The sequence below is a fragment of the Pseudorca crassidens genome, chromosome 7 (genome assembly GCF_039906515.1).
Source record: "Pseudorca crassidens isolate mPseCra1 chromosome 7, mPseCra1.hap1, whole genome shotgun sequence".
In the NCBI taxonomy this organism is placed as follows: Eukaryota; Metazoa; Chordata; class Mammalia; order Artiodactyla; family Delphinidae; genus Pseudorca; species Pseudorca crassidens.
In genome coordinates, this window is record NC_090302.1 from 3,954,537 (window position 1) to 3,975,743 (window position 21,207).

Genomic DNA, 21,207 nt, shown 5'->3' on the forward strand with positions numbered 1-21,207 from the left:
CCACTTTGCAAAGTGGTTCTGGGCTGGACCTGACTCTGAGTCACACTGCGGTGGGTCCCCCTTCCGTCTCATCTGCTGGACTCCATGCACCTTAAAAGCAGGTGTAGGGGATTGACAAGTGTTCTCTCCCCACCCCCAATTCACACCCACCGAGAACCTCAGAATGTGACCTTATTTGGAAATAGGGTCTTTGCAGATGTAATTCAGTTCAGATGAAGTCATACTGAATTGATGTGGGCCCTAAACCCAATGACTGGTGTTCTTTCTTTCTTTGTTTCTTTCTTTGCTGTGTCACGTGGCTTGTGGGATCTTAGTTCCCTGACCAGGGACTGACCCTGGGGCCGCGACAATGAAACCGCCAAGTCCTAACCACTGAGCCACCAGGGAATTCCCCATGACTGGTGTTCTTATAAAAAGAAAGGACACGCAGTGACACATACAGAGAAGTGTGTCGCCTCTCTGCTGTCACCTCTTTAACCCAGTGACCAAATTTAGGCCATGTGAAAACACACAGGGAGAGAGACGGCCACGCACAGAGGGAAGCAGAGAGTAGAGGGACGCAGTTGCAAGCCAAGAACATCAAAGACGGCTGGCAACCCCCAGAAGGTAGGAGAGGGCACGGGACATTCCCCATCACAGACCCCAGAAGGGACCAGCCCGGCTGACCCTTTGATTGCAGACTTTTGGCGTCCAGAACTTAGAGAGAACGCACTTCTGTGGTTTAAAGCCACGCAGTCTGTGTACTTTGTCACAGCAGCCTGAGGACACTCACGCATCAGGGAACAGTAATGACGATACTCATAGGTGCCCACACTTTGGCATGCGCTCTGATAGGCATTTACATGAGTCTCTCACTGGACCGTCCTAGTGACCCTCTGAGTTGGGTATTTAAGGTTATTGGTGGCATCCCCACGTCCAGGTTTAGAAACTGAAGTTTGGTTACTCACCCAGGGCACACTGCCAAGTTGTAGAACCAGGATCCCAACTCAGCCTTACTCCCTCTGTCCTCCCCAGATGCTGGTTCGCGCACTGCACACCTGTGGCCGCCATGCCAACTGTCCTTTATGAGTAAGGGCTGGAAAAGGCATTCTTGAACAAAACCACAGAAACCCAAATTATAAGTCAAAAAAGGAGGAGTTGATTACATCAAAATTAATGTCTCTTTTCCAGCAAAGTACAATATAGTTAATAGGAAGATAACAGGTGGGGGAAGACACTTGAAATATCTATAGTCAGCAAAGGACACATTTCCGTGTGTTGCAATCCTGCAAAGCAACAAGGAAAAGATAGTAACTCCTGAGAGAAAAATGGTCAAAAGATAAGAACTGACCATTTATGGAGGATGAAACCCACAAGACTGACAAGAATATTAAAAAATGCTCCATCTCATTAAGAGAGAGGTAAGTTAAAACAAGAATGGGTCACTATAGCCCTATTATACTTTACAATTAAGAGTGTTGGCAGGGATGTGGGCATTTTTGTAGACTTCTAGTGAGACTGTAGCCTGGGGCAGCTGTCCTGGAGAACAGTTGGGTGGTGTTTCTTAAAAGTAAGTCTGTGTAAAAATTTTGGAGGTGATGGATATGTTTAGTACCTGGGCTGTGGTGATGGTACCACAGGTGCATGCCATGTCCAAAGTCATCAAGATATAACATTAATCTTTTGTGTATCAATTATACCCCTGTAAAGCTAATTTTTTTTTCTCTAAAAACAACAGAGTAAGTCCATGCATAGTCTATGATCCACCAGTTTTAGTCCTAGTTACGTATCCCAAAGAAATTCTCAGCTGGACGCGTACGGGAACAAGTAGTGAAGTTTATCACAGTGTTGTTTCTGGTGGCACTATGGGTGTTGCTCCCTGGGAGAGTGGAGAGCAGATCAGGGCAGATCCACATCATTGAATCATCGTCAGCAGTTAGAAGCTATTGGCTGCACATATACAGGGCAAGGAACATGAAGCTTCAAGACATAAAGTTGAGTGGGGAAAAAAGTAAGAAGCAGATCGCCATTGATGACATAATCCATTCAACTAAGTTAGAAATATATGCATATATTTATACACATATGTGTCCATTCGGACACAGTGCTAGACAGCAAGGGCACAATGACAGGACTGGAGCGGCCAGGGCTGCTGAGAGTCTCGGGGGCTACTGCCAGGAGCTTGGAGTCCACCCTCCAGTAAATGTGTGACCCCTGAAAGCAAGGGGCTGCCACACAGAAAGCTGAAGCAAGAGAACTACTCAAATGGATGAACTTATGACATAGAAAAGGACATATTTTTGACTAGTGGTGTCTTTCCAAAGGCCTTCAAATCTCATTGCATCTGGAAGGTCTTTTGTTTGTGAGGGACAGAAACCCAACTGAAACTAACAACAGCGGAAATAGTTTTTGCCTCATGGAACTCGGAGGACCAGGGTGAAGCTGGCATCAGGGACTCCGGAGTTTGAGGGGGTAGCAACCTACATTTCTCTTTCCATCTCCGTCTCTCTTTGTCTCTGTTTCTCTGTGTCTTTTCCATCTTTTGGCTGGACTCCTCACAGCGTTTGGTGTAGGTGAGGGAGAGGGGGAGGGTCACAGCTTTCTCATCCCAGTTTAGTGACCCCAGAGGAAAGACAACATCTCTTTCAGCATCCATGTATACAGACTCAGGGAAGCACCCTGATTGGCCCAACTTGGGTCACATGTCCAACTGTACCAAGCCCTTTGGCTGGATGCCCAGGACTTTGGATTGGCTAGACCTGGTCCAGGTGCCTGTGGCCTGAGGGTGATGCTGTGGTTGTCCCCAGGAAGGGGAGGGGGAGCTGCTGTACAGATGAATGCCTCACACACATCAAGTGGGTGCCACCTGCCTCCAAGGGCTCACCCCTTCTGTCTTCTGTCACACTCATACAGGCTGGACATGATGGTTGGAGAAAGCCCGGTCAGGAAGCCCCTGCCATGGGGAGGCTCCAGGGTGGTACGTGGAAGGTAGTGGTCTGATTAACGTCTATTTAGCCAATGACAAAAATCAACTCCAGAAAAGCAGAAAATAGCAAGGCAGCCCCTGGGGAGTGGACGGAGACAGTGGCAGGGCTGCCTCTGCCTTTCTTCCCAGCTTCTTCTCACAGCCCCTGGTGGTCCATATTGAGAGAATTACCATTCTTCTTCCAGACACTGTATAAACAGTAACAGTGTGGTTATGGCCCCCTTGAGGTCCAGGAGCTGATGAGGCTCCTGTATCATTGCTCCCTTCCATGGAGGAGAGCATTCCAGCAGGATGAGATCACGGAGCCCAGGAAGATTGTGGGTGGGGAAGGGGGGTTCCTGGGCTGGAGCTCTGGAGCAGTGCCCATCCCCCGACTCCATCCCTTAACCTAACTCTCCCACTCACTGGTGGTCTCAGAATGTCCCTGAGTTCCTGCCATGGTGCTAACGCAAAGGCAGGAATCTGTTCCTGAACCCAGACCACCCCATCCCTTCTCCCCCAAACTTTCCATCTCTGGGCCCCGAGCCGACTATGTTGGGTAACTACACGGAAGTCAGCACTGGGTGGCCTGACTCCAGGCAGTGGCTGCATGCTGACTGTGAGTGCAGTTAACAAATTAACAAAACTAACATTTATTGACATAGGTTCTATGCTGGTTACATCTTAACGTCTCATTGAATCCACCCCATTAGGTAGGCATTATTATTACCCCTATGCTGCAGATGAGGAAACTAAGGCTCACCCAGTCCGCACGATGGCAGAAACCTGCCTTCACGCTCGTCTGTTTGAATCACGACCTCTTGGCTTCCCCCAGCTGCCTCCATGGTGTGTTAGGCTGGTGGAATTTCCAGGTCAATGCTCACCTCCCCCAGAAGCCAGAATGATTATACAGGATGTGCACGGCTCAAGGGTCCCCAGGAGGAGTGTGGGTGCGGGTAGGTGGGTAGAGGCCAAAATACAGCCCGGGCTCTGCTCACGTGGGCTATGGGCCCAGAAGGAGTGCCTTTTTTTTTTAATTCTCACAAAGGCAACCCACGGACTAACAGTAGCCGACCCCCCTGGGCCTCTTGGAATTCTGACAGCACCCAACGTGCTAGCGACTCACACAGCAGGCCCCTTAAGCCATATGCCGCCTTGCCTCGTGACCCAACTAGTTCCCATGACCAAACGTGTTATTTCCATAACTCCCCCGGCCCGGCAGGCCCTTGCTTCTTTTAGTTCTTTTCTTTCCAAACTTTAGTTCTTTTCTTCCCAAACGCCTCTCCCATTCCTATTTCATGAAACCTACCTTTCTTTTAAAACCCGGCGGGATGCTCACTCTTTCAGAAAGCCTTTCAGACACCACAGCTCAACTGCGGCCTCTCTCAGGCTGCTTTGCACCAGTCACAGCGTCTGCTACACCCTGCCTCTGATAAGGGCCATCATCCTTCAAGCATTCACTCGGCGCGGGTCGCCGTGCTAAACACTCTCCATACTTTTTCTCCCTGAATCCTCACTTCACTCCTGTTCTTATGCCCATTTCACAGAGGAAGAAACTGAGGCTCAAGGGCCTTCAAGACTTGCCCAGGTTTACACTGCTAGGAAGCAGCGGAGCAGGAACTGAACTGAGGGGTTCTGCTTTTAAAGCTGCCTGCTCTGATCAGGGTGGTTTTCCATAGACGTCGCGACCAGGTCTGAAACGCCAGCAATCTGAGGGTAGAAGCCACCGTGGGTCTCCGTAGGCCCAGAAGTGGGCTTCTGTAAATACTCCGCGAAGGAAAGAAGGCTGCCCTGGTGCAGCTTTTCTCTTTCCGCAGATGAGCTGCCACTCCTCCAAGGCTCCACAGCAGACCCTTCGCCCACAGGGGCCCTACGGGCTCTTCGGGAAACATGAACGCAGCTCTGCGGCCGGGCACACGGAGACCCTGGAAGGGGCACCCGGGTCTGCGAGCGGAGAAGGAACCTCCGGAAGGCGTGCGGCACTCCAACCACACCCAGCCGGGCCAACTTGTTTACGCCTCTTGCCCGGCCCGGCCCGGCCCGGCCCGGCCCGCCGCCCCGCCCCTCGCTCTCTCACGTAGCTCCTCCCGCCGCGCCGGCCCTTCTTTTTGCCTCCTTCGCAGTCACAAGACCTCTCAGCGGCTCCCTTTCGGAATCCTTCCGCCCGTCCCCGCCCCCCTACCTTACAAACTCTCCTTGGTTCTTTCTCGACTGGTTAGCATCATCAGTAATGAGCAGAACTTCCCCTTCCTTCCAAAGGTGCTGCCGACCGCGGTCATCTGTCGTCGGGTTCGACGGGGTGGGGGGCGAGACCCTGCTGGGACTCTTTTTCGTGGCGGAGGCTGCAGCGGCCGCGGACATTTCACGACGAGGGGGGAGGTGCTGTACGTCCAAGATGGCGGCGCCCTGTAGGCTGGAGGAGCTGTGAGGTAAACAGCTGAGGGGGAGGAGACGGTGTGTGAGGATGAGGGTGTCGCCCCCTCCCTTTCATGGGGGCTTCTCAGGGCAGTCCTGGCACCATGGCCTCAGTCTGGGAGGCCCTGTGGGGCTGGGGCAAGGGGCTCTCTTGCCGGAGAAGGGACTCCGGGAAGGAGGGTTCGGAGAGCTTTCCCCTCCCTCTTATTACGCTCTATCTCCGGCGGGGCCCGGCCAGGCTGGCGGGTCTCTGGGGAGGAGAGGCGGCCCCGGCCGGCACGTCGCCCCTCTTCGGCGACGGAGGGGACGGCTGCACCCCCGCACCGCGGAGCCGAGGGCAGGGGTGAGGTGGGCCTGGTCGCCAGCCCCTCGCTGGGTGGGGTGACAGGTTCCCGCGGGGTGCGGAGAGCGGGGGAGAGACCCTCGGCTGGGGGGCGGGGCCAGGCGGTGGGGCTGGCCCCCGGGCTTGTTGAGAGGGGTCAGGGGTTGGGGGGGCGGGGGATGAATGGAGGCTGCCTGTGGGCATCAAGGACCCGCCTGGACTCGGTGTCTCCGCTGAAATTTGCATGACCGAGCGCGTCGCTCCGGGTGTGCTCGTGGGTATTTAATCGACGGTGAAAGACAGTTGCTTTCGAGTCAGCAGAGGTGATTCTTAAGAGACAGCTATTTGCAGAGCCACTCCTAGACGCTCATTCATTCATTTGAGGAACTGGAGGGTGAAGAGCCCGCAGTCAGAGAGCCCTTTGAGAATGAAAGCTGTTTCTTTGTGTTTCCTTTGCAAGAGTTTTGCTTCGGATTTGGGGGTGTGGGGGGAGGCTTTGGAGGGGGCGCGGTCCTCTCGACAACAGCAGCTTGTTTATGGGGCGCTCGCTGTGCAAGTGCTTTGCACTCATCCTCTCCTGTAGCCCTCGAGACAAAGGGGAAAGGCAGCCACTCTTAATGCCTCCATTTCTCAGATGAAGAAACTGAGGCCCCGAGAGATGAGGGTCCCTTGCCCAAGGTCACCCCTCTAGGATTATGTGAGCCAGGACTGGAACTGGGGTCTGACTGCCTCCCAGACTGTGCTCCTGTCTCTATTTGTACACCTATGACTCTCTCATTTATCTCTTATTTGATCAAAGCTGGCCCGTCATTCTAAGTAGGTGATTAGAATTAATCAGTTGGCCGAGGTCTGTGCATAAGTGCCTGTGTGTGTGTGTGTGTGTGTGTGTGTGTGTGTGTGTGTGTCTTTAATTTTGAGGAGGGACACCCTTGCTTATATACCTTAGCTTTTGTTGGGGGTGGCAGGGTTGTGCCTGTAAACATGTTAATCTAAATTACGCCAGAAAGTATTTGATGTTTTCATAAAACTCACGCGTTTACTGCAGAAAGAAGTCGTGCTAAAATCCTTGCTGGGTTTTTTTTATAGAAAGCATGGAAATAGCCCTTCATTTTACATAGCGTAAGCTGTAAAAGTACTAAAATAGAATAATACTCTTCTGAGATCCATCGGTTTATAATTTGGGGATCAACTTGGAGTCGTCTGAATTCACACGTGCCGGCAAAGTGGAGCTGTAAATTTCGAGAAGCGTCATAAAACCAACCCTTGTGGGAGCCCTTGATTTACAGAGCAACCACCTGTGATTCTTAAGTTGCCCGTTCCTGAGTAAACCTGGAACATGCACGTGTGAAAACTGATGTAGGGTCGAGCGGGGAAATGCACCTTTAACAGTCACGCATCGGGCCAATGAGGTGCCTCAGAAACACTGACAGATTCTTTGCTATTTCTCTGGGGAGTCACAGGTTCTCCCTCTAACCACCTGGTGTAAACTTAAGGGGTATTTATAGAGGGTGTCAATGGAAACTATCCTCTTACCAAACTATATATCTTACCCAGACGCTCTTACGTCACGTGCATGGAAGGGCGAACGATGTAAGCTTTCTTTGCTTCACGCATTTCCTGGTGTCATAAAGACTTTGGGATGTTCCTAATTGCCTAGCTAGACAGATTCCTAGGCAACTACACGCATTCTTACTTGTTTTCATGAAATTGGAGTGTCCCAAATCTTGTGACTCAGTTGTACTCTTCCTCACTGGTTTCTTGAGAGCAAAGATGTCCCATGCTGCTGCTGTCCGGGTGTAATAAGATGCTTTCTGTGCATACCTGTTTTCATTTGTGAGGTGAAACTGAACAGTCTTACTAGGACAAATCAAATACATGCCTGTCTATGGGATGTTTATAGAGTAATGAAATTACCGGAAACGAGAGATCTCTAACAGTAATGTCCATCAGAACCTTCATGCACAGGTATCTGGCCCCCTAGTAGGTAGATTTGCATATTTGGTCTTTAAGTGTATTTTGGAAGAAGTCATAGGTGATTCTGATGTGCACCAGGGGTTGCGGACCAGTGGCTAAAGTAGCCACTTTGGCTATTTTTCTTTTAATTTATAATTTATTGCAGAGGCATTTCTTAAAATAGCTTCTAACCTCTGGTGTATATAGTGGTGGGTAAGTTTGGGGCTCTGAATTAGAGCTGACTTGATCGTACAGATCTGTCTTCTTTCAGAGTTTGTTAAGGTACAGGTATGGTTCTTTTCCGGGTTTAGGGCCATGGTAGACTAAAGTTAACTTTTTCTGGAATTAACTGGATATTCTTGGCTGCAGATGAGCCAAATACAGCAATACATCAACCATTTCAAGCTTTTCTAGAAGTCAGATAGCTTTCGACTTCTAACAAGCCACTAAGTTCTCTGAGCTTCAGTTTATTCATTTGTGAAATAAGAGAGTTGGATTGTAAATGAGTATTTCAAAGTCTAAATTTCTGAGATTTCAAGTCCTTCTGGGGCTTCAGTTAAAGATTCTACATTGATTGAATCAAAGTGTTAATGGCTTTATAATAACTGAGCAAGTGGATGACCTTTAGCGCGACCTGTTTTTATCCTTTCCTTTATATCACATTTTTAAGAAGGTATTCCTTAAAAGTTCCTCATATTATAAATCTCTCTTCGAGAGATTAGTTTTATTTGTATTAGTTTTGTTTGTCATTTAAGTAGCTGCAAGCATGAAAGAAAAGTATACTCGATAGCATTTAAATCTCGAGCTTTTTGCTTTAAAAATACATATATATTTATAATTAGCATATACTCAAAAACTGAATTTTCCCCCCTCAGTGTTTAGTTTGCATGAAATACTTATTTTTTCTATTGGTCTGAAAAAGGTTTTAGACCAATTAAATTGGTTTAAAATTACCATCAGCAATTTTAGATTATTCTTTTTCTGATTTACTTATTAAGCGTGTAGTTCCTAGACATTAGTAATTTAATGTCTAGTGTTTATTTTTGGGAGGGGGAGAATTTAAAAAAATATGTATATATGAAACATATGTAATCCCAGGACCTTGCTAATTTCTTCTTGTCCATTCTCTCGTGCAGTACTAACTTTTGTTCTATACAGGGAAGTAGCAAAAGGTTATAGAACACTTTTTAAGGTTGAATGGATTCAGATTGTCATCTAATGAGTAAAGTGCCCTAAAAACCTAGCTTTGATACAGAGCAAGACATGGTAGTTACTGGCCTAGAATTCACAGGTCACTTTCTAGAGTAAAGATAATGGCAATAGAAGCCAAGACGTGTTTGAGTAACAAGGGACAACTTTACCCTTTGGTCGGTGATAGAGGACACAATGGGCCGTGGTAAGAAAAAACAGATGTGGTGACCGTAATGTCTGCAGTTGTTAAGACCTGTGCTGCTCTGAGTAGTTCCACAGAGCACACGAGTACAGCAGCAAACATGAAGTGTATCCATTTTAAGCTACAGGATGACTGTATCAGTGTTTCAAGTATAAGTTATTAAATGTAGACTTCTAAGGCTTATGTACCCATTTTGTTTAGTAGTAATATTGTTATAATAAAGTTTATATTTATTGGCACAGTGCCAAACAATGTGCTATGTTTTTTACATGCATGATCCTGTTAGCTCTTCCCACAGCCTTAAGGGGCGGGAGAGAGAGATGAGCACGCTGAGGCTTAAGGTCACTTATTTGGTGGCTGAGCTGGGATTTGAGCCCTGTTGGTTGACTCTAGAACACACACATTTAATCTTGCACTGTGATAAATTGTCTGAACTGCTGATCTCATAAACTAACTCAAAGGTCAATGGTTCTTAAGTTTTGGGGGGGCCTCCGTTACCCTCTGAGGATTTGTGGGAAGCTGTGGACCAAATATCGTTTTCTGTCCCATCAGCACCAAGAACAAAATTCATACAGATATGAAATTCTGGATATGGCTTCAGGAACTTCACAGACCCAGCCTAAAGCCCAGCTGATCATTCTAGATAGACTACTGCTCTTAAAAATGGACTTGGGCTTTAAAAAAGAAACAACAAGCAAAACAGTAGATAGGAAAGGCCCACGTCTTTTAAAGATGGACTATGTACTGTTTGTATTATAAATCATTTTCTTAAACTGTTATATTGAAAGGTTCTTTACACTTCACTGGGAGACCAACCTTAGGTGCCACATTAAAAAAAAATTATAAGTGGAGAACTCAGGTGTGTACCTTGCTAAATGCTTGTCAAGCTTGGCATTCGGTCTGTGTGTACCTTTAGCACCTGGCAGAATTCCATTGGGCTTTTTTCCCCAGGGTTTATGCACTGTTTTTTTCCTTTAGAACCTCAAAAGTGTATATAAAATATATATTTTTAATATTTCTTGCCTTCATCCTTCTTCCTAGACTAGTGGTTCTCAACCTCTTGTGGGCATCAGAATCGCCAGGAAGACCCACTCCCAGATTCAGAGGTCTCTGACCACCAAGGCTCAAGGCCCAAGAATTTGCATTTCTAGCAAATCCCCAGGTGATGCTGATGTTGCTGGTGTGAGGACCACATTTGAGAACCACATGTGTTAGTCCTAGACTATCAAACCCTGTGCCTTTATTCCCTAGGATATTTCTGTTTTAGTCTTGTGAACTTGAAACCTAAAGAAATCTTAACAGTTTTCCTCAGATTTCTTTTTTTTGTGGTACGCAGGCCTCTCACTGTTGTGGCCTCTCCCGTTGCATAGCACAGACTCCGGACGCGCAGGCTCAGCGGCCATGGCGCACGGGCCCAGCCGCTCCGCGGCATGTGGGATCTTCCCGGACCGGGGCACGAACCCGTGTCCCCTGCATCGGCAGGCGGACTCTCAACCACTGCGCCACCAGGGAAGCCCCTCTCAGATTTCTTTTAAGGGAAGCTCTGTTTTTGAAACATACATGATATTTGGTTTATTTTCTTGGTAAATAATTTTGTTCATGCTAATAGAAAGTTAAAACATAAGAAACATTGTTTATAGAAGAGCTACACCTTACCAAAATCAAGCTCTGTCCCTGCAGGCAAGTTACTAGAGGATTTACCTCTGAAATAGGGTAGGTATACGCTTCAGCGAATTGTCCTTCCAGGTCCCTCATGGCAAAAGTTCTGAGTGGAGAATCTGGAGCTCCCCTGCCCCTGTTTATACAGCCTTGAGAGAGACCACAACTGCTGAGACCATGTAGATCACACGTGACTACACAGTTTGGCAGGTTTTGCTACCAGCTGTTTTACTTTCACACACTGAGTGGTATTTCCTACCCCTTTCTTTCCTTCTGTGCATTGGTAGGAAGAGTGAATTGGAGCTTGTAGCTTACCTTTTTTGGATGCATTTGTGCTGAAGGCAACTTTATTCACTTCATAGAATATTACTCTAAGAAATCACCTGAGCGTTGCTGAGCCAAACATAATTGTGTAGTAGTGTATTATTAATTTTAATAAATTTATTTATTTATTTATTTTTGGCTGTGTTGGGTCTTCGTTGCTGTGCGTGGGCTTCCTCTAGTTGCTGCGAGCGGGGGCTACTCTTCGTTGTGGTGCATGGGCTTCTCATTGTGGTGGCTTCTCTTGTTGCAGAGCACGGGCTCTAGGCGTGTGGGCTTCAGTAGTTGTGGCACGTCAGCTCAGCAGTTGTGGCACACGGGCTTAGTTGCTCCACGGCATGTGGGATCTTCCCAGACCAGGACTCGGACCCATGTCCCCTGCATTGGAAGGCGGATTCTTAACCACTGTGCCACGAGGGAAGCCCAGTAGTGTGTTATTGACATATTATTATTATCTGTATTATCTGTGTAATGTTTCTGTTCTACTTATACTGTACTTGATAATGAAATAGTCTATCTATGCCTGAACCTGTATCTGAATTGTCTTTGAACTTTTTTAGATAAAAACCTCAGTACAGAAAACAAGTTACAGTGAAGAGACATCTGCTTTCGTTTATACCTGTAGTTGTGTTTTTACATCATAGAAAAGTTGCACAAAATTATCTAGGCGATGTGATATGCAGTTACATATTTTATGTGATTTGGGGTTCTGAGGAGTCCTAGGGGATAGAAGGCCACACACAACACTGATTTTCCAAAAGTCTGAATGCTCAGCTGATATTTTCAGATAAAATACTTCGTGAAGGCATTTAGGTACCTGCCAATAGTATTTCATAAAGGTATATTACAGCTCTCAGGTCTCTCATGCCTCGTACTGCATCTTGCCTAGGGCAGAGATGTGTGAAAAACTGTGTACAAGTCCTGCTAATGACATCTCTACATGGCTGTTGAGCTGGAGTTTGTGTGTACCCCACATATACACACCGTCGCTCTGTAAACACCTACAGAATGAAATGAAGGTGAAATGTGAAAACAAGTTGACCTATATTCCTTCTGCTTAATCTCAAAACACTAAAGCACAGAGCTGTCATCTTCCCCAAACCTATCCTTTATTTCTATTCAAAAAGACTTGTAGAAGTGCAATTACAGTGTTGCTTTCTGATGAGAATACAACTTTTGGGTCCAAGAGGAAGAGTCCAGATCTGAGGGCATGTTTCTTTTTTAATTTGGCTTTCGAAGATAAGAACATGGATTGGCCCTGTTATGCTCTGACAGGTGTTTCCATCCGTACCCCCCAAGGGTACACATTTTTGAAGAGGGTCTTCTCCGTTCCTCACTTCTGATCAGGAAGTTCACAGGTTGCATGATTTTACCTAGTAGTACCTCCATAGGGCAGGATTTAAATATAAATGAATAAGTAAACACTTAAAATATAAATAATGCCAGGTAGCCCCTGACTGGCCAACATTTATCACCATTACCATTTTTTAGCATAGCAATAAAGAAGGTAAGAAGTCTCAATGTCGAGCATTGGACAAAAAACATTCTGATTTCCTATGCCAGTTCCTTTATATAGGACAGTGATCCTGGCTAGGCAGGCTATAAGATCTCATCTTGTATACATCCTAATTTTACCCTTGCCTTAGATATTCCTTTTCAGGTAAAAGATCCAACTGGGATTAATTGCAAGAGGAAGTCTACATGACTCAGTGGAGTAACAGCTGAAGTTAAGATTCTAAAGATCAGAGGCTCCAGTGTTTTAATTCTAGCTCTTTTGGTTGAGTGACTGTGGCTGGGCAAGCACCCCCTGTGTGAATGGTTTCGTTGGCCTTTTTGGAAAGCCAGCCCGCCTTCCAGCTCTGCACACACTTGCAGTATGCCACTGAGGACCACAGTTAACGGCGTTAGTGCCTAGAATGTGTTCTACAGGGAAGTATAATTACCGCGTCATCTGGAGCAAGAGGTTTTAATTGTTAGAGAGCTGCTCAACACACTAGTTCAACTTTGACCAGGACTGTATGTGGAACGTCTTGTTTCCTACCTCTTCCGTGTTCAGTGTAATTAGGCATATATAGTGTATGAGGTTCAGCTTTTCATATCTGTATTCAACCCTGGAATGGCTACCAAAGAAGCTGATGAAATCTTTGTTGACTTGAACGGGGTATATTTGCCCCTTGTGTGCCAGATGCTGCAATAGGCCCTGGGTCCCTCTCCCCATGGAGCTTACAATCTAGTGATCAGGCTGTACCTAAACATAGTTTGAAGGGCCCACATTTTAAAAGCAAACTGGAATGTATTTACATATACTCATATTTAACAAGGATATTTAATATGAGGTAATTTAGGTAGAAAGCAGGGCAAAAAGGGAAAGAAAATAGGGAGAAATGATAGCTGTTCTCAAATATTTTATGCTTGTCATGTAGAAGGATTAGATTAAGGTTGTGTGGTTTCAAAGGCAGAATTCAACTTTGTACATTTATTTAAGAAATATTTTAACTCCTTATCATTCAGTGAACAAGTCCCAGGCACTGTGGCAGCTGCAAGAGGCACAGTACTGGAGAGGCCCCTGTCTCTCCCTGGCTGGAACTGCTGTTCTGGTGAGGGGGACATATTCAGTGACTAATTACACTTGCTTAGTCGGTTGTGGTCCGTGACACCAAGAAATACAGGCTGCTGAGAGTATGTGATGGGGCCTGACCTGGTCTGGTCCTGAGTGGAGGGAAGTGAAAGCTTCTCTGATGAAGCGCATGTTTAAGCTGAGGTTTTTCAGGGTGAAGACTGAGCTTGGGAGGGGGCAGAGGTAGAGTCTCTTGGGCACAGGGACAACATGTACCTGGTCCTGAAGTGGGGACGTGTGTGGCTTGGCTGAGAGACTGTGTGGCTAGTGGGGCAGGGCCGTGGGGAGGGAGGGGGCGTGGTGGGTTTGAAGTGATGCAGACCCACCAAGCGCTTCGTGCCTGGCGCTGCTCTTCCTCTCGGGCTCCTCGGGTGGTTTCTCTGTGCCACGTACCGTGCCGAGGGCTATGGGCGTTCCTCTCCTGGATTAGTGAGGTAGACGCCACCGTTCTTCTCACTGTACAGTGACGTAATTTAAGGTTGGACATTAGAGACATAAGATAAATCACCCAAAGTTACACCGCTACTCAGTGGCAGAGCTTGGATTTCAACTCGGAGCTCTAATTCTGGAGCCCATCCTGCCCATGCATTTCCTGCCCATTCGTTTATAGCTCTAATAAAGACAGTTAACAAAAGGCAGAGTTTACAAGTTCAGCACAATATAAAGAATTTTCCAGCAACCAACTGTTCAGAAATGTAGACGGGGAGAGGCATGTGCACCCAGTGATTATAAGTGTTCATTCCAGCGGAAACCGGATGGCCACCTGTCAGGGATGTGCAGTAGGAAAGAGGTGGAAGCCAGTGAATCCTGAACTTCCTCTGATTGCTTCTGGGATCTCACTTCATTGTGAGATTGATATTGACAGATGCGTGTTTCTTCTCTTCAGTGACCATGAAAGACACCAGGTTGACAGCACTGGAAACTGAAGTACCAATTGTCCCCAGAACAGGTAAGGTGCAAACTCAATCCAGTGGTTGGGGGAAGGTGGAAGAGAATCATTTATCCTGTCTGTGGTTGTACTGGGGCAAAGATATTTCTTTGCATTCAGGATTAACGTTGATGGTTTTAGCTACTTGCCAGGAACTAGACCTTCTGTGTCGTGAAGTAATTAGTCAAATTACCGGTAATTTTTTAACTGCTTATTCAGTGCCAGGCATGGTGTTAAGTGCATTCTGTGGTTATTTATTTTGTTCTTCACAGCCACACTTTTGGTGTATCTCCGTTTTACAGATGAGGAGTTGGGCTCTGAAATGTTACGTAATTTTCCTAAGGTTGTATAGTTAGTACCTGGTGTACCTGCGACTCAAATCAGTTCAATCTAGCAGCAGAATTTGGTTCTAACGCCTAGATAAAATTGAAGCCTGTGTGTCTGAGCAAGTCATTTAACTAGCACAGAGGTTCTCAACCCTGGCTGTGCCTTAACAATCCACACAGGCCTATAAAACAAGCCAGACGTCCTGTCTGGACCCCACCCCTTAACCTGCTCAGGATCGTGTGGACTCTCCAGGTGATTATAATGTACGTCCTGGGCTGAGGACCCCTGAGCTAAGGAATTAGCATTTACATTGTAACGTGGCTTTATTTATTAATTGTCTTAGTTTTTTGGGGATGAGTTGCATGCTATCGTGGTTTCTGGGAATTGGAGGATTCTCAGAGCCCTGGAATATATCCTTCCTAAATATTGAGGCTTTGGCATTTCTGTGGATACTAGTGTAGTCTGAGTGACCTGACTGATCCCTGAGCTCTAATTTTGAGTTTACTGGCAGGGGTGTGCACTGCAACAGCGTTCCGTGTCTGCAGGAAGGGTGTAGGGGAGATAGGGAAGTGTTTGGTCTGCTGTCTTTATACACAGGTGGCTGATGGGGTTCATTTAATGCCTCACTGGTTGCTATTTGCTGTGTTCTGTCACTGTCTTCCTCACCTTACCTCCTAGGAATTGTGAAATAAGGTGGAGATTTTTGCCTTAAAGATTGGTGTCTGTTCACAAACAGGGACTTAATACAGATTGTAGACTGTCTAACAAGAAGGTGGAAGTATTGTTCCCTCACGAGTAGGGGAAGCTTTCTAAGTTTAACTTTTTACTTTAAAATATTTTATGTGTACTTCACCCTGTCCTTTGTCGGAAATCTACTGCATATGAATTTGAACCCAGTGTCAGATGGTCATGATCAAATCATTGAGACCCAAGCTGAACATCACACATCACAAATCTCAGATTTTTTTTTTTTAATTTTTATTCATTTATTTATTTATTTTTTGGCTGCATTAGGTCTTCGTTGCTGCGCACAGGCTCTCTCTAGTTGCGGCAAGCGGGGGCTTCTTCATTGCGGCGTGCAGGCTTCTCACTGCGGCGGCTTCTCTTGTTGCAGAGCATGGGCTCTAGGCGCGCGGGCTTCAGTAGCTGTGGCGCACGGGCTTAGTTGCTCCATGGCATGTGGGATCGTCCTGGACCAGGGATTGAACCCGTGTCCCCTGCATTGGCAGGCGGATTCTTAACCACTGCACCACCAGGGAAGTCCCACAAATCTCAGATTTTATTAAACATTTTTCAGTATTGCATTTGTATTCCGTTTTAGTAGTCAGATTGTTAAAATTTGAAATTTTAGCAAATTGGTCAGCTGTGTCAGCCGCTAGATTGCTCCTGGGTTAACACGTGTTTGATACCGGAAGGACATTTGTCTTCAGCTGCCGCGTTTAGTCCCGTCACTAACCTTTTTAGACAAAGCAGAATGTAATTCGGGAGAGTTTCTGCTAAATTGTTTTCTGGAAGGAACCTGTACCTGGGATTCATGGCTTGGGCAAGCCTCAAGGATCCTTCATCTTCAGCTACTAAAAATTGTTGACAGTCTATACCAATCTTTTTTTTTTTTTTTTTTTGTGGTATGTGGGCCTCTCACTGTTGTGGCCTCTCCTGTTGCGGAGCACAGGCTCCGGACGCGCAGACTCAGCGGCCATGGCTCACGGGCCCAGCCGCTCTGCGGCATGTGGGATCTTCCCGGACCGGGGCATGAACCCGTGTCCCCTGCATCGGCAGGCGGACACTTAACCACTGCGCCACCAGGGAAGCCCTATACCAATCATTTTGAAAAGCTTTTTGATTAAATTTTTAGCCTCTGTATACACACAACTACAAGAAATTGTCTTCTTAAAACAGTTTTGTAAAGTCTGTTTTGAAATTTTATTAGTGAGTACAAAATGTGTTTGAGTATTTCATTTTTTCTTAACATTGTTTTCTTCATACTCTATATATTCTTTGGGTTTTTTTTGTTTGTTTGTTTTGTTTTTTGCGGTACGCGGGCCTCTCACTGTTGTGGCCTCTCCCGTTGCGGAGCACAGGCTCCGTATGCACAGGCTCAGCGGCCATGGCTCATGGGCCCAGCCACTCCGCGGCATGTGGGATCCTCCCGGACCGGGGCACGAACCCGTGTCCCCTGCATTGGCAGGCGGACTCTCAACCACTGCGCCACCTGGGAAGCCCCTCTATATATTCTTTATGTTTGGCTTGAAGGTGATTTATCATGGATATTGTTGACTGTGATTTTGGGGTTTTTTCATGTCATAAAATTGAGGTGACAGGTTGGCATTTTATTTTTAATTCACCCTCACAAGATATGAGGTATTCCCAAATATGACTTTTTCTTGAAAGACTACAAATCAGGACTACAAATTAGGTGAAGTTCTTAAAGATTATTCTGTTCATAATAAATGTTATAAAACAATTCTATAAAAGTTAGAATTAAAATATAGTTTAATTTCTGTTATTTAACCATGTGTTACTAAAATTTTTATAAACATTTGGCTCAAAGAATAATTACTGTTATTTGTAAAGCTATCTAGCGAATCTACTTTCTTAATACTCATAATATTAGTTAATATATTTAACTGTTTGAAAGTTCTTAATTGTTTTTGAACATAAAAATCACATCGTTAACTGAAGCTTTTATTTTTGTAATAATAAATGTATAAATAAGTATTGTATTGACAGAATTTCAACTTAATAAAACACAAAACTTAGATGTTACATCTAGAATGTTTTTACCTTTATTCAGATATTAATAGTACTTCTGTATGCATGCCTTGTCCGCATTACTGACATCATGTGGATTAGGTATGATGGTAACATTAACATATAGTTGTTGGTCACACATACACAGTCAGAGATGCCAGAAATGCTGCAGAAGTGGGCGATTGTTCAACTTTCAGTCCTAAAGACCAAGGCCGCAGCCAGATTTTGGCCAAGTATAGAGACTAAAATCGAACTTTGGTAAATCTCTATTTTCCAACCATAAATCTCAAATCTGGTTACCAGTGTAGAGTTTCAGTTTGGCTTATTCAAAGGTGGTGACTAAGAACCCCGCTGTTGCTTTAGATTGGGTGGTCGGGGAGGCCTCTCAGAGATGGTGTGACATTTTGAGCAGAGACTTGAAACAGCCACACGAGGATCTGGGAAAAGAGCAACAGCAAGTGCAGAGGCCTGAGCAAGAAGCTGTTTTCCTGAGTTTCAGGAGCCTGAGACTAGAGCAGAGAGACGAGGGGGTGGAGTGCTGTGAAACGGAGGCAGAGGGAGTGGGGACTTCACAACTGGCCCAATCTGGTGGAGCCTTGCAGCCCCTTGGGAGCTGGCGCTTATTAGCTCCATGGGAAGCCACTGGATGATTTTAAACAGGGGAGTGAAAGATTCTGATTTCCCTATTTCAGAGTCTTTTGTGGTTGTTTGGTGGCAGATAAGTTGTAGGGCGAGGGTAGTGAGGGAGCCTGCTGCTCCCTTGTCTCCAAGGGGGGATGATGGGGGCTTGGGCTGGGGTGACAACAAAAGGGATAAGTCAGTGGGTTTGCCAGCGGATTAGATGTGAGGGTACGAGTGGTGGAAGAGCACGGATGTCACCTAGACGTTTGCTAGAGACTGACGACCATGCCTTTTACTGAGGTCCAGGAGACTATCAGAGTGACAGGTCTTGGGGTGGGGGCGGGGCGGGCGTTGGAAGTCATGGCTCCCTAATGTAAATAGCATCATCGATAGCGCGGTACTGTGGCTTGTGGGCGCCAAAGATAATTTTTTTTTTTTTTTTTGCGGTACGCGGGCCTCTCACTGTTGTGGCCTCTCCCGCTGCGGAGCACAGGCTCCGGACGCACAGGCTCAGCGACCATGGCTCACGGGCCCAGCTGCTCCGCGGCACGTGGGATCTTCCCAGACCGGGGCATGAACCGGTGTCCCCTGCATCGGCAGGCGGACTCCCAACCACTGCGCCACCAGGGAAGCCCCAAAGATAATATTAAGCTAAATGGAATGTTGCTTTGGCGTGTAGGGTACAGAAATGTATTAACTAAATATTGACTTTTGGCTTCTCCTGTCTATTTTCTATACTTGGTTACTTCCAAGATGCAAGAGAGACTTTCATGGCTGAAGTGGATGCTTCATGTGCCTGTGGTGCTAACCTCTCAGGGACTTTCCCCTTATCTTCTCTAGGCTGTAAAGTGTGTTTAACATGTGTGCAACTCACCCATTCCCACCACATCCAGGTGAAGCTGGTCCCTTCCCTCCTTTGTGTACTCACTAAATCATGTCCATTTCCTGCTCGTGTACATATAGTTCTTCATTGCACTTGCTAAGTCTGTCTTCCCTACTTAGCATCCTGCACTCAGTCCCTCAAGAAATATTTGAATAAGTTTAAAAGGGGAGATATTCCAATCATGGAACTAATTCCAAAAGCTTATGCTTGAACTCCCGTGAGGGCTTTTTAGAATGTCAAAAATCCTTGAACTTGAGGCACTTAAATGAAGAATCCCACACAAAGCCCATAATTTATATTTTTTCTGAGGTTTAAAAAATATGGTTAAAAGGTAGAATTTTAGAACTGGAGAGAAGAGCAACAAAAGCTTGTTGCCAAAAATAGATACTAATGTATGTTAGAATAAAACCTTATTTTTGCTTTCTGTAAAGCATCTGGAAAGAGTAGGCTCCAGAAATCAGACTTTTATACCTAAATTACATTTACAATCTGAAAAACAAGCTAGGTGACCCATGACGGTCAGCCCTGAGTATCGCCAAGGTGACTGGATGGGCGCCATCTTTGTTTAGATTTGAGCTCATGGCGCTCTGCTCTGGGCTGCCTGCATTTGGAGGGACAGCTCTGACATTACTGTCTTCTGAATATACAGAAGACAAACGCGGAGTCTCACTAGCCTGAGACTGGGTAAGTAGCAGTTTTATTGGAACAAAACGAAACTTAGGGGCAAATTACTTTTAAGCCTGAGAATCATTTGTGATTTACCTGAAGTAGAAATGAATGTGGAGGCTAGCTAGATAAATGTGCTATTCCAGTCATCTTGAAAGTGGTGGCCCAAAGGTTTTTACCAGTATTCTTTCTGATAATGTGTGAGTACTACTCAGTGAGTGTTTATCTGTGCCGGGTGCTGTGCTAACTGTGTGATACACGTTGTGTCATTTAATCCTCTTGGTGAACAATAAACCCTGACAGGTTGGTATTATCTTCACTTGTAAATTTAATTTAATCCATCTCACAATAAGGTGAAATTTTATTGTTTTCAGCTTTGAACTTTTACAATAAAATCTTACCAGTTATGGTCTCACATTTCTGAGTCCTTTGAAATTGACTTCCTTTATGATTTACCTGTAAGATTTATATTTATGTAAATATAAATTTGTATTATATTCCTACATCATACTTTCTACATCAGGATTTTCTATCAAAAATACATTTATACATTTTAATTGATTTTTCTGGCTAATGAATTTCTGATTCACCAAGAGCAAAATCAGTGAATATCACCAGGTTGTAATTAAACCAGAGCATAGATGATAGTAAGTTAATACTCGCCAGTTTCAGGGGTCATTGCTACTTTAAATTTGGCATCCTTGTAGGAGCTTAACTCTTTAGCGGAGTTTTCCCTTAGCGTGGTGTTTCTCAAGTGCGGCTTATTTATCACCCATATAAGAATTATTCTGGGGTGCTTATTAAAATGCATATTCCTAAGCCCACAATCCAGTTCTGGAATGGGCCCAGAAGTTAGATCCGAGGTGGTTTGGATACACACTGAAGCCTGAGAACTGCTACTTTAGCTTACCCAAAGACAAGCAAATAGAAAATAAGAATATATTCTGATGTGACTGCAAGTGATGTATACAGTTGTTGGCCTGGGAGCTGAGGCATCTAAGTTCTGCTTTACTATGTGACCTTGGCAAAATTATTTATCCTTTTTGAGTATCCATATTCTCATCTGTAAAATAAGGATAATATCTGCTTACCTCACAGTTGCTGTGAGGATCAAAACCACAAGTTAGTTTAATGTCACAATTATGGGCTTAGTGCTTTGAGTGAAGCAGATTTCGGCTCAAATTTCAGTTCTCCCTGGCTTTGCCTCCTGCTAGCTTTCTGACCGTAAGCAAATGGGGTTGATCTTTGTTCCTCTCCCTGTAAAATGGGGACAAAAGAGCCAGTCATACTGTAGTTATGTAAGGAGTGTATTTGATGATGTTTGGGAAAGGTGTGCAGTGCCTGTCTAATAAATGGTAGCTGTCTTTACTTGGTTTTGAAAATATAGCTTTAGGGACCATAGTGGGG

At 45.5% G+C, this 21,207-nt stretch overlaps 1 protein-coding gene across 4 annotated transcripts in view; it reads left to right on the forward strand.

Annotated features, from left to right (window-relative positions):
- Positions 1 to 5,256: 5,256 nt before the first annotated feature.
- TSC1 (TSC complex subunit 1) overlaps positions 5,257 to 21,207 on the forward strand; it is a 48,944-nt gene continuing 32,993 nt past the window's right edge. Inside the window, exons 1-2 of one of the 4 annotated variants that reach the window (XM_067742857.1) lie at positions 5,257 to 5,373; positions 14,511 to 14,573. In XM_067742857.1, coding sequence (XP_067598958.1) covers positions 14,516 to 14,573 — 58 coding nt within the window. In that variant the 5' untranslated portion in view covers positions 5,257 to 5,373; positions 14,511 to 14,515. Of the gene's footprint in view, positions 5,399 to 14,510; positions 14,574 to 21,207 lie in introns of all 4 variants that reach the window. The other 3 variants (XM_067742855.1, XM_067742856.1, XM_067742858.1) reach the window with 3 other exon arrangements.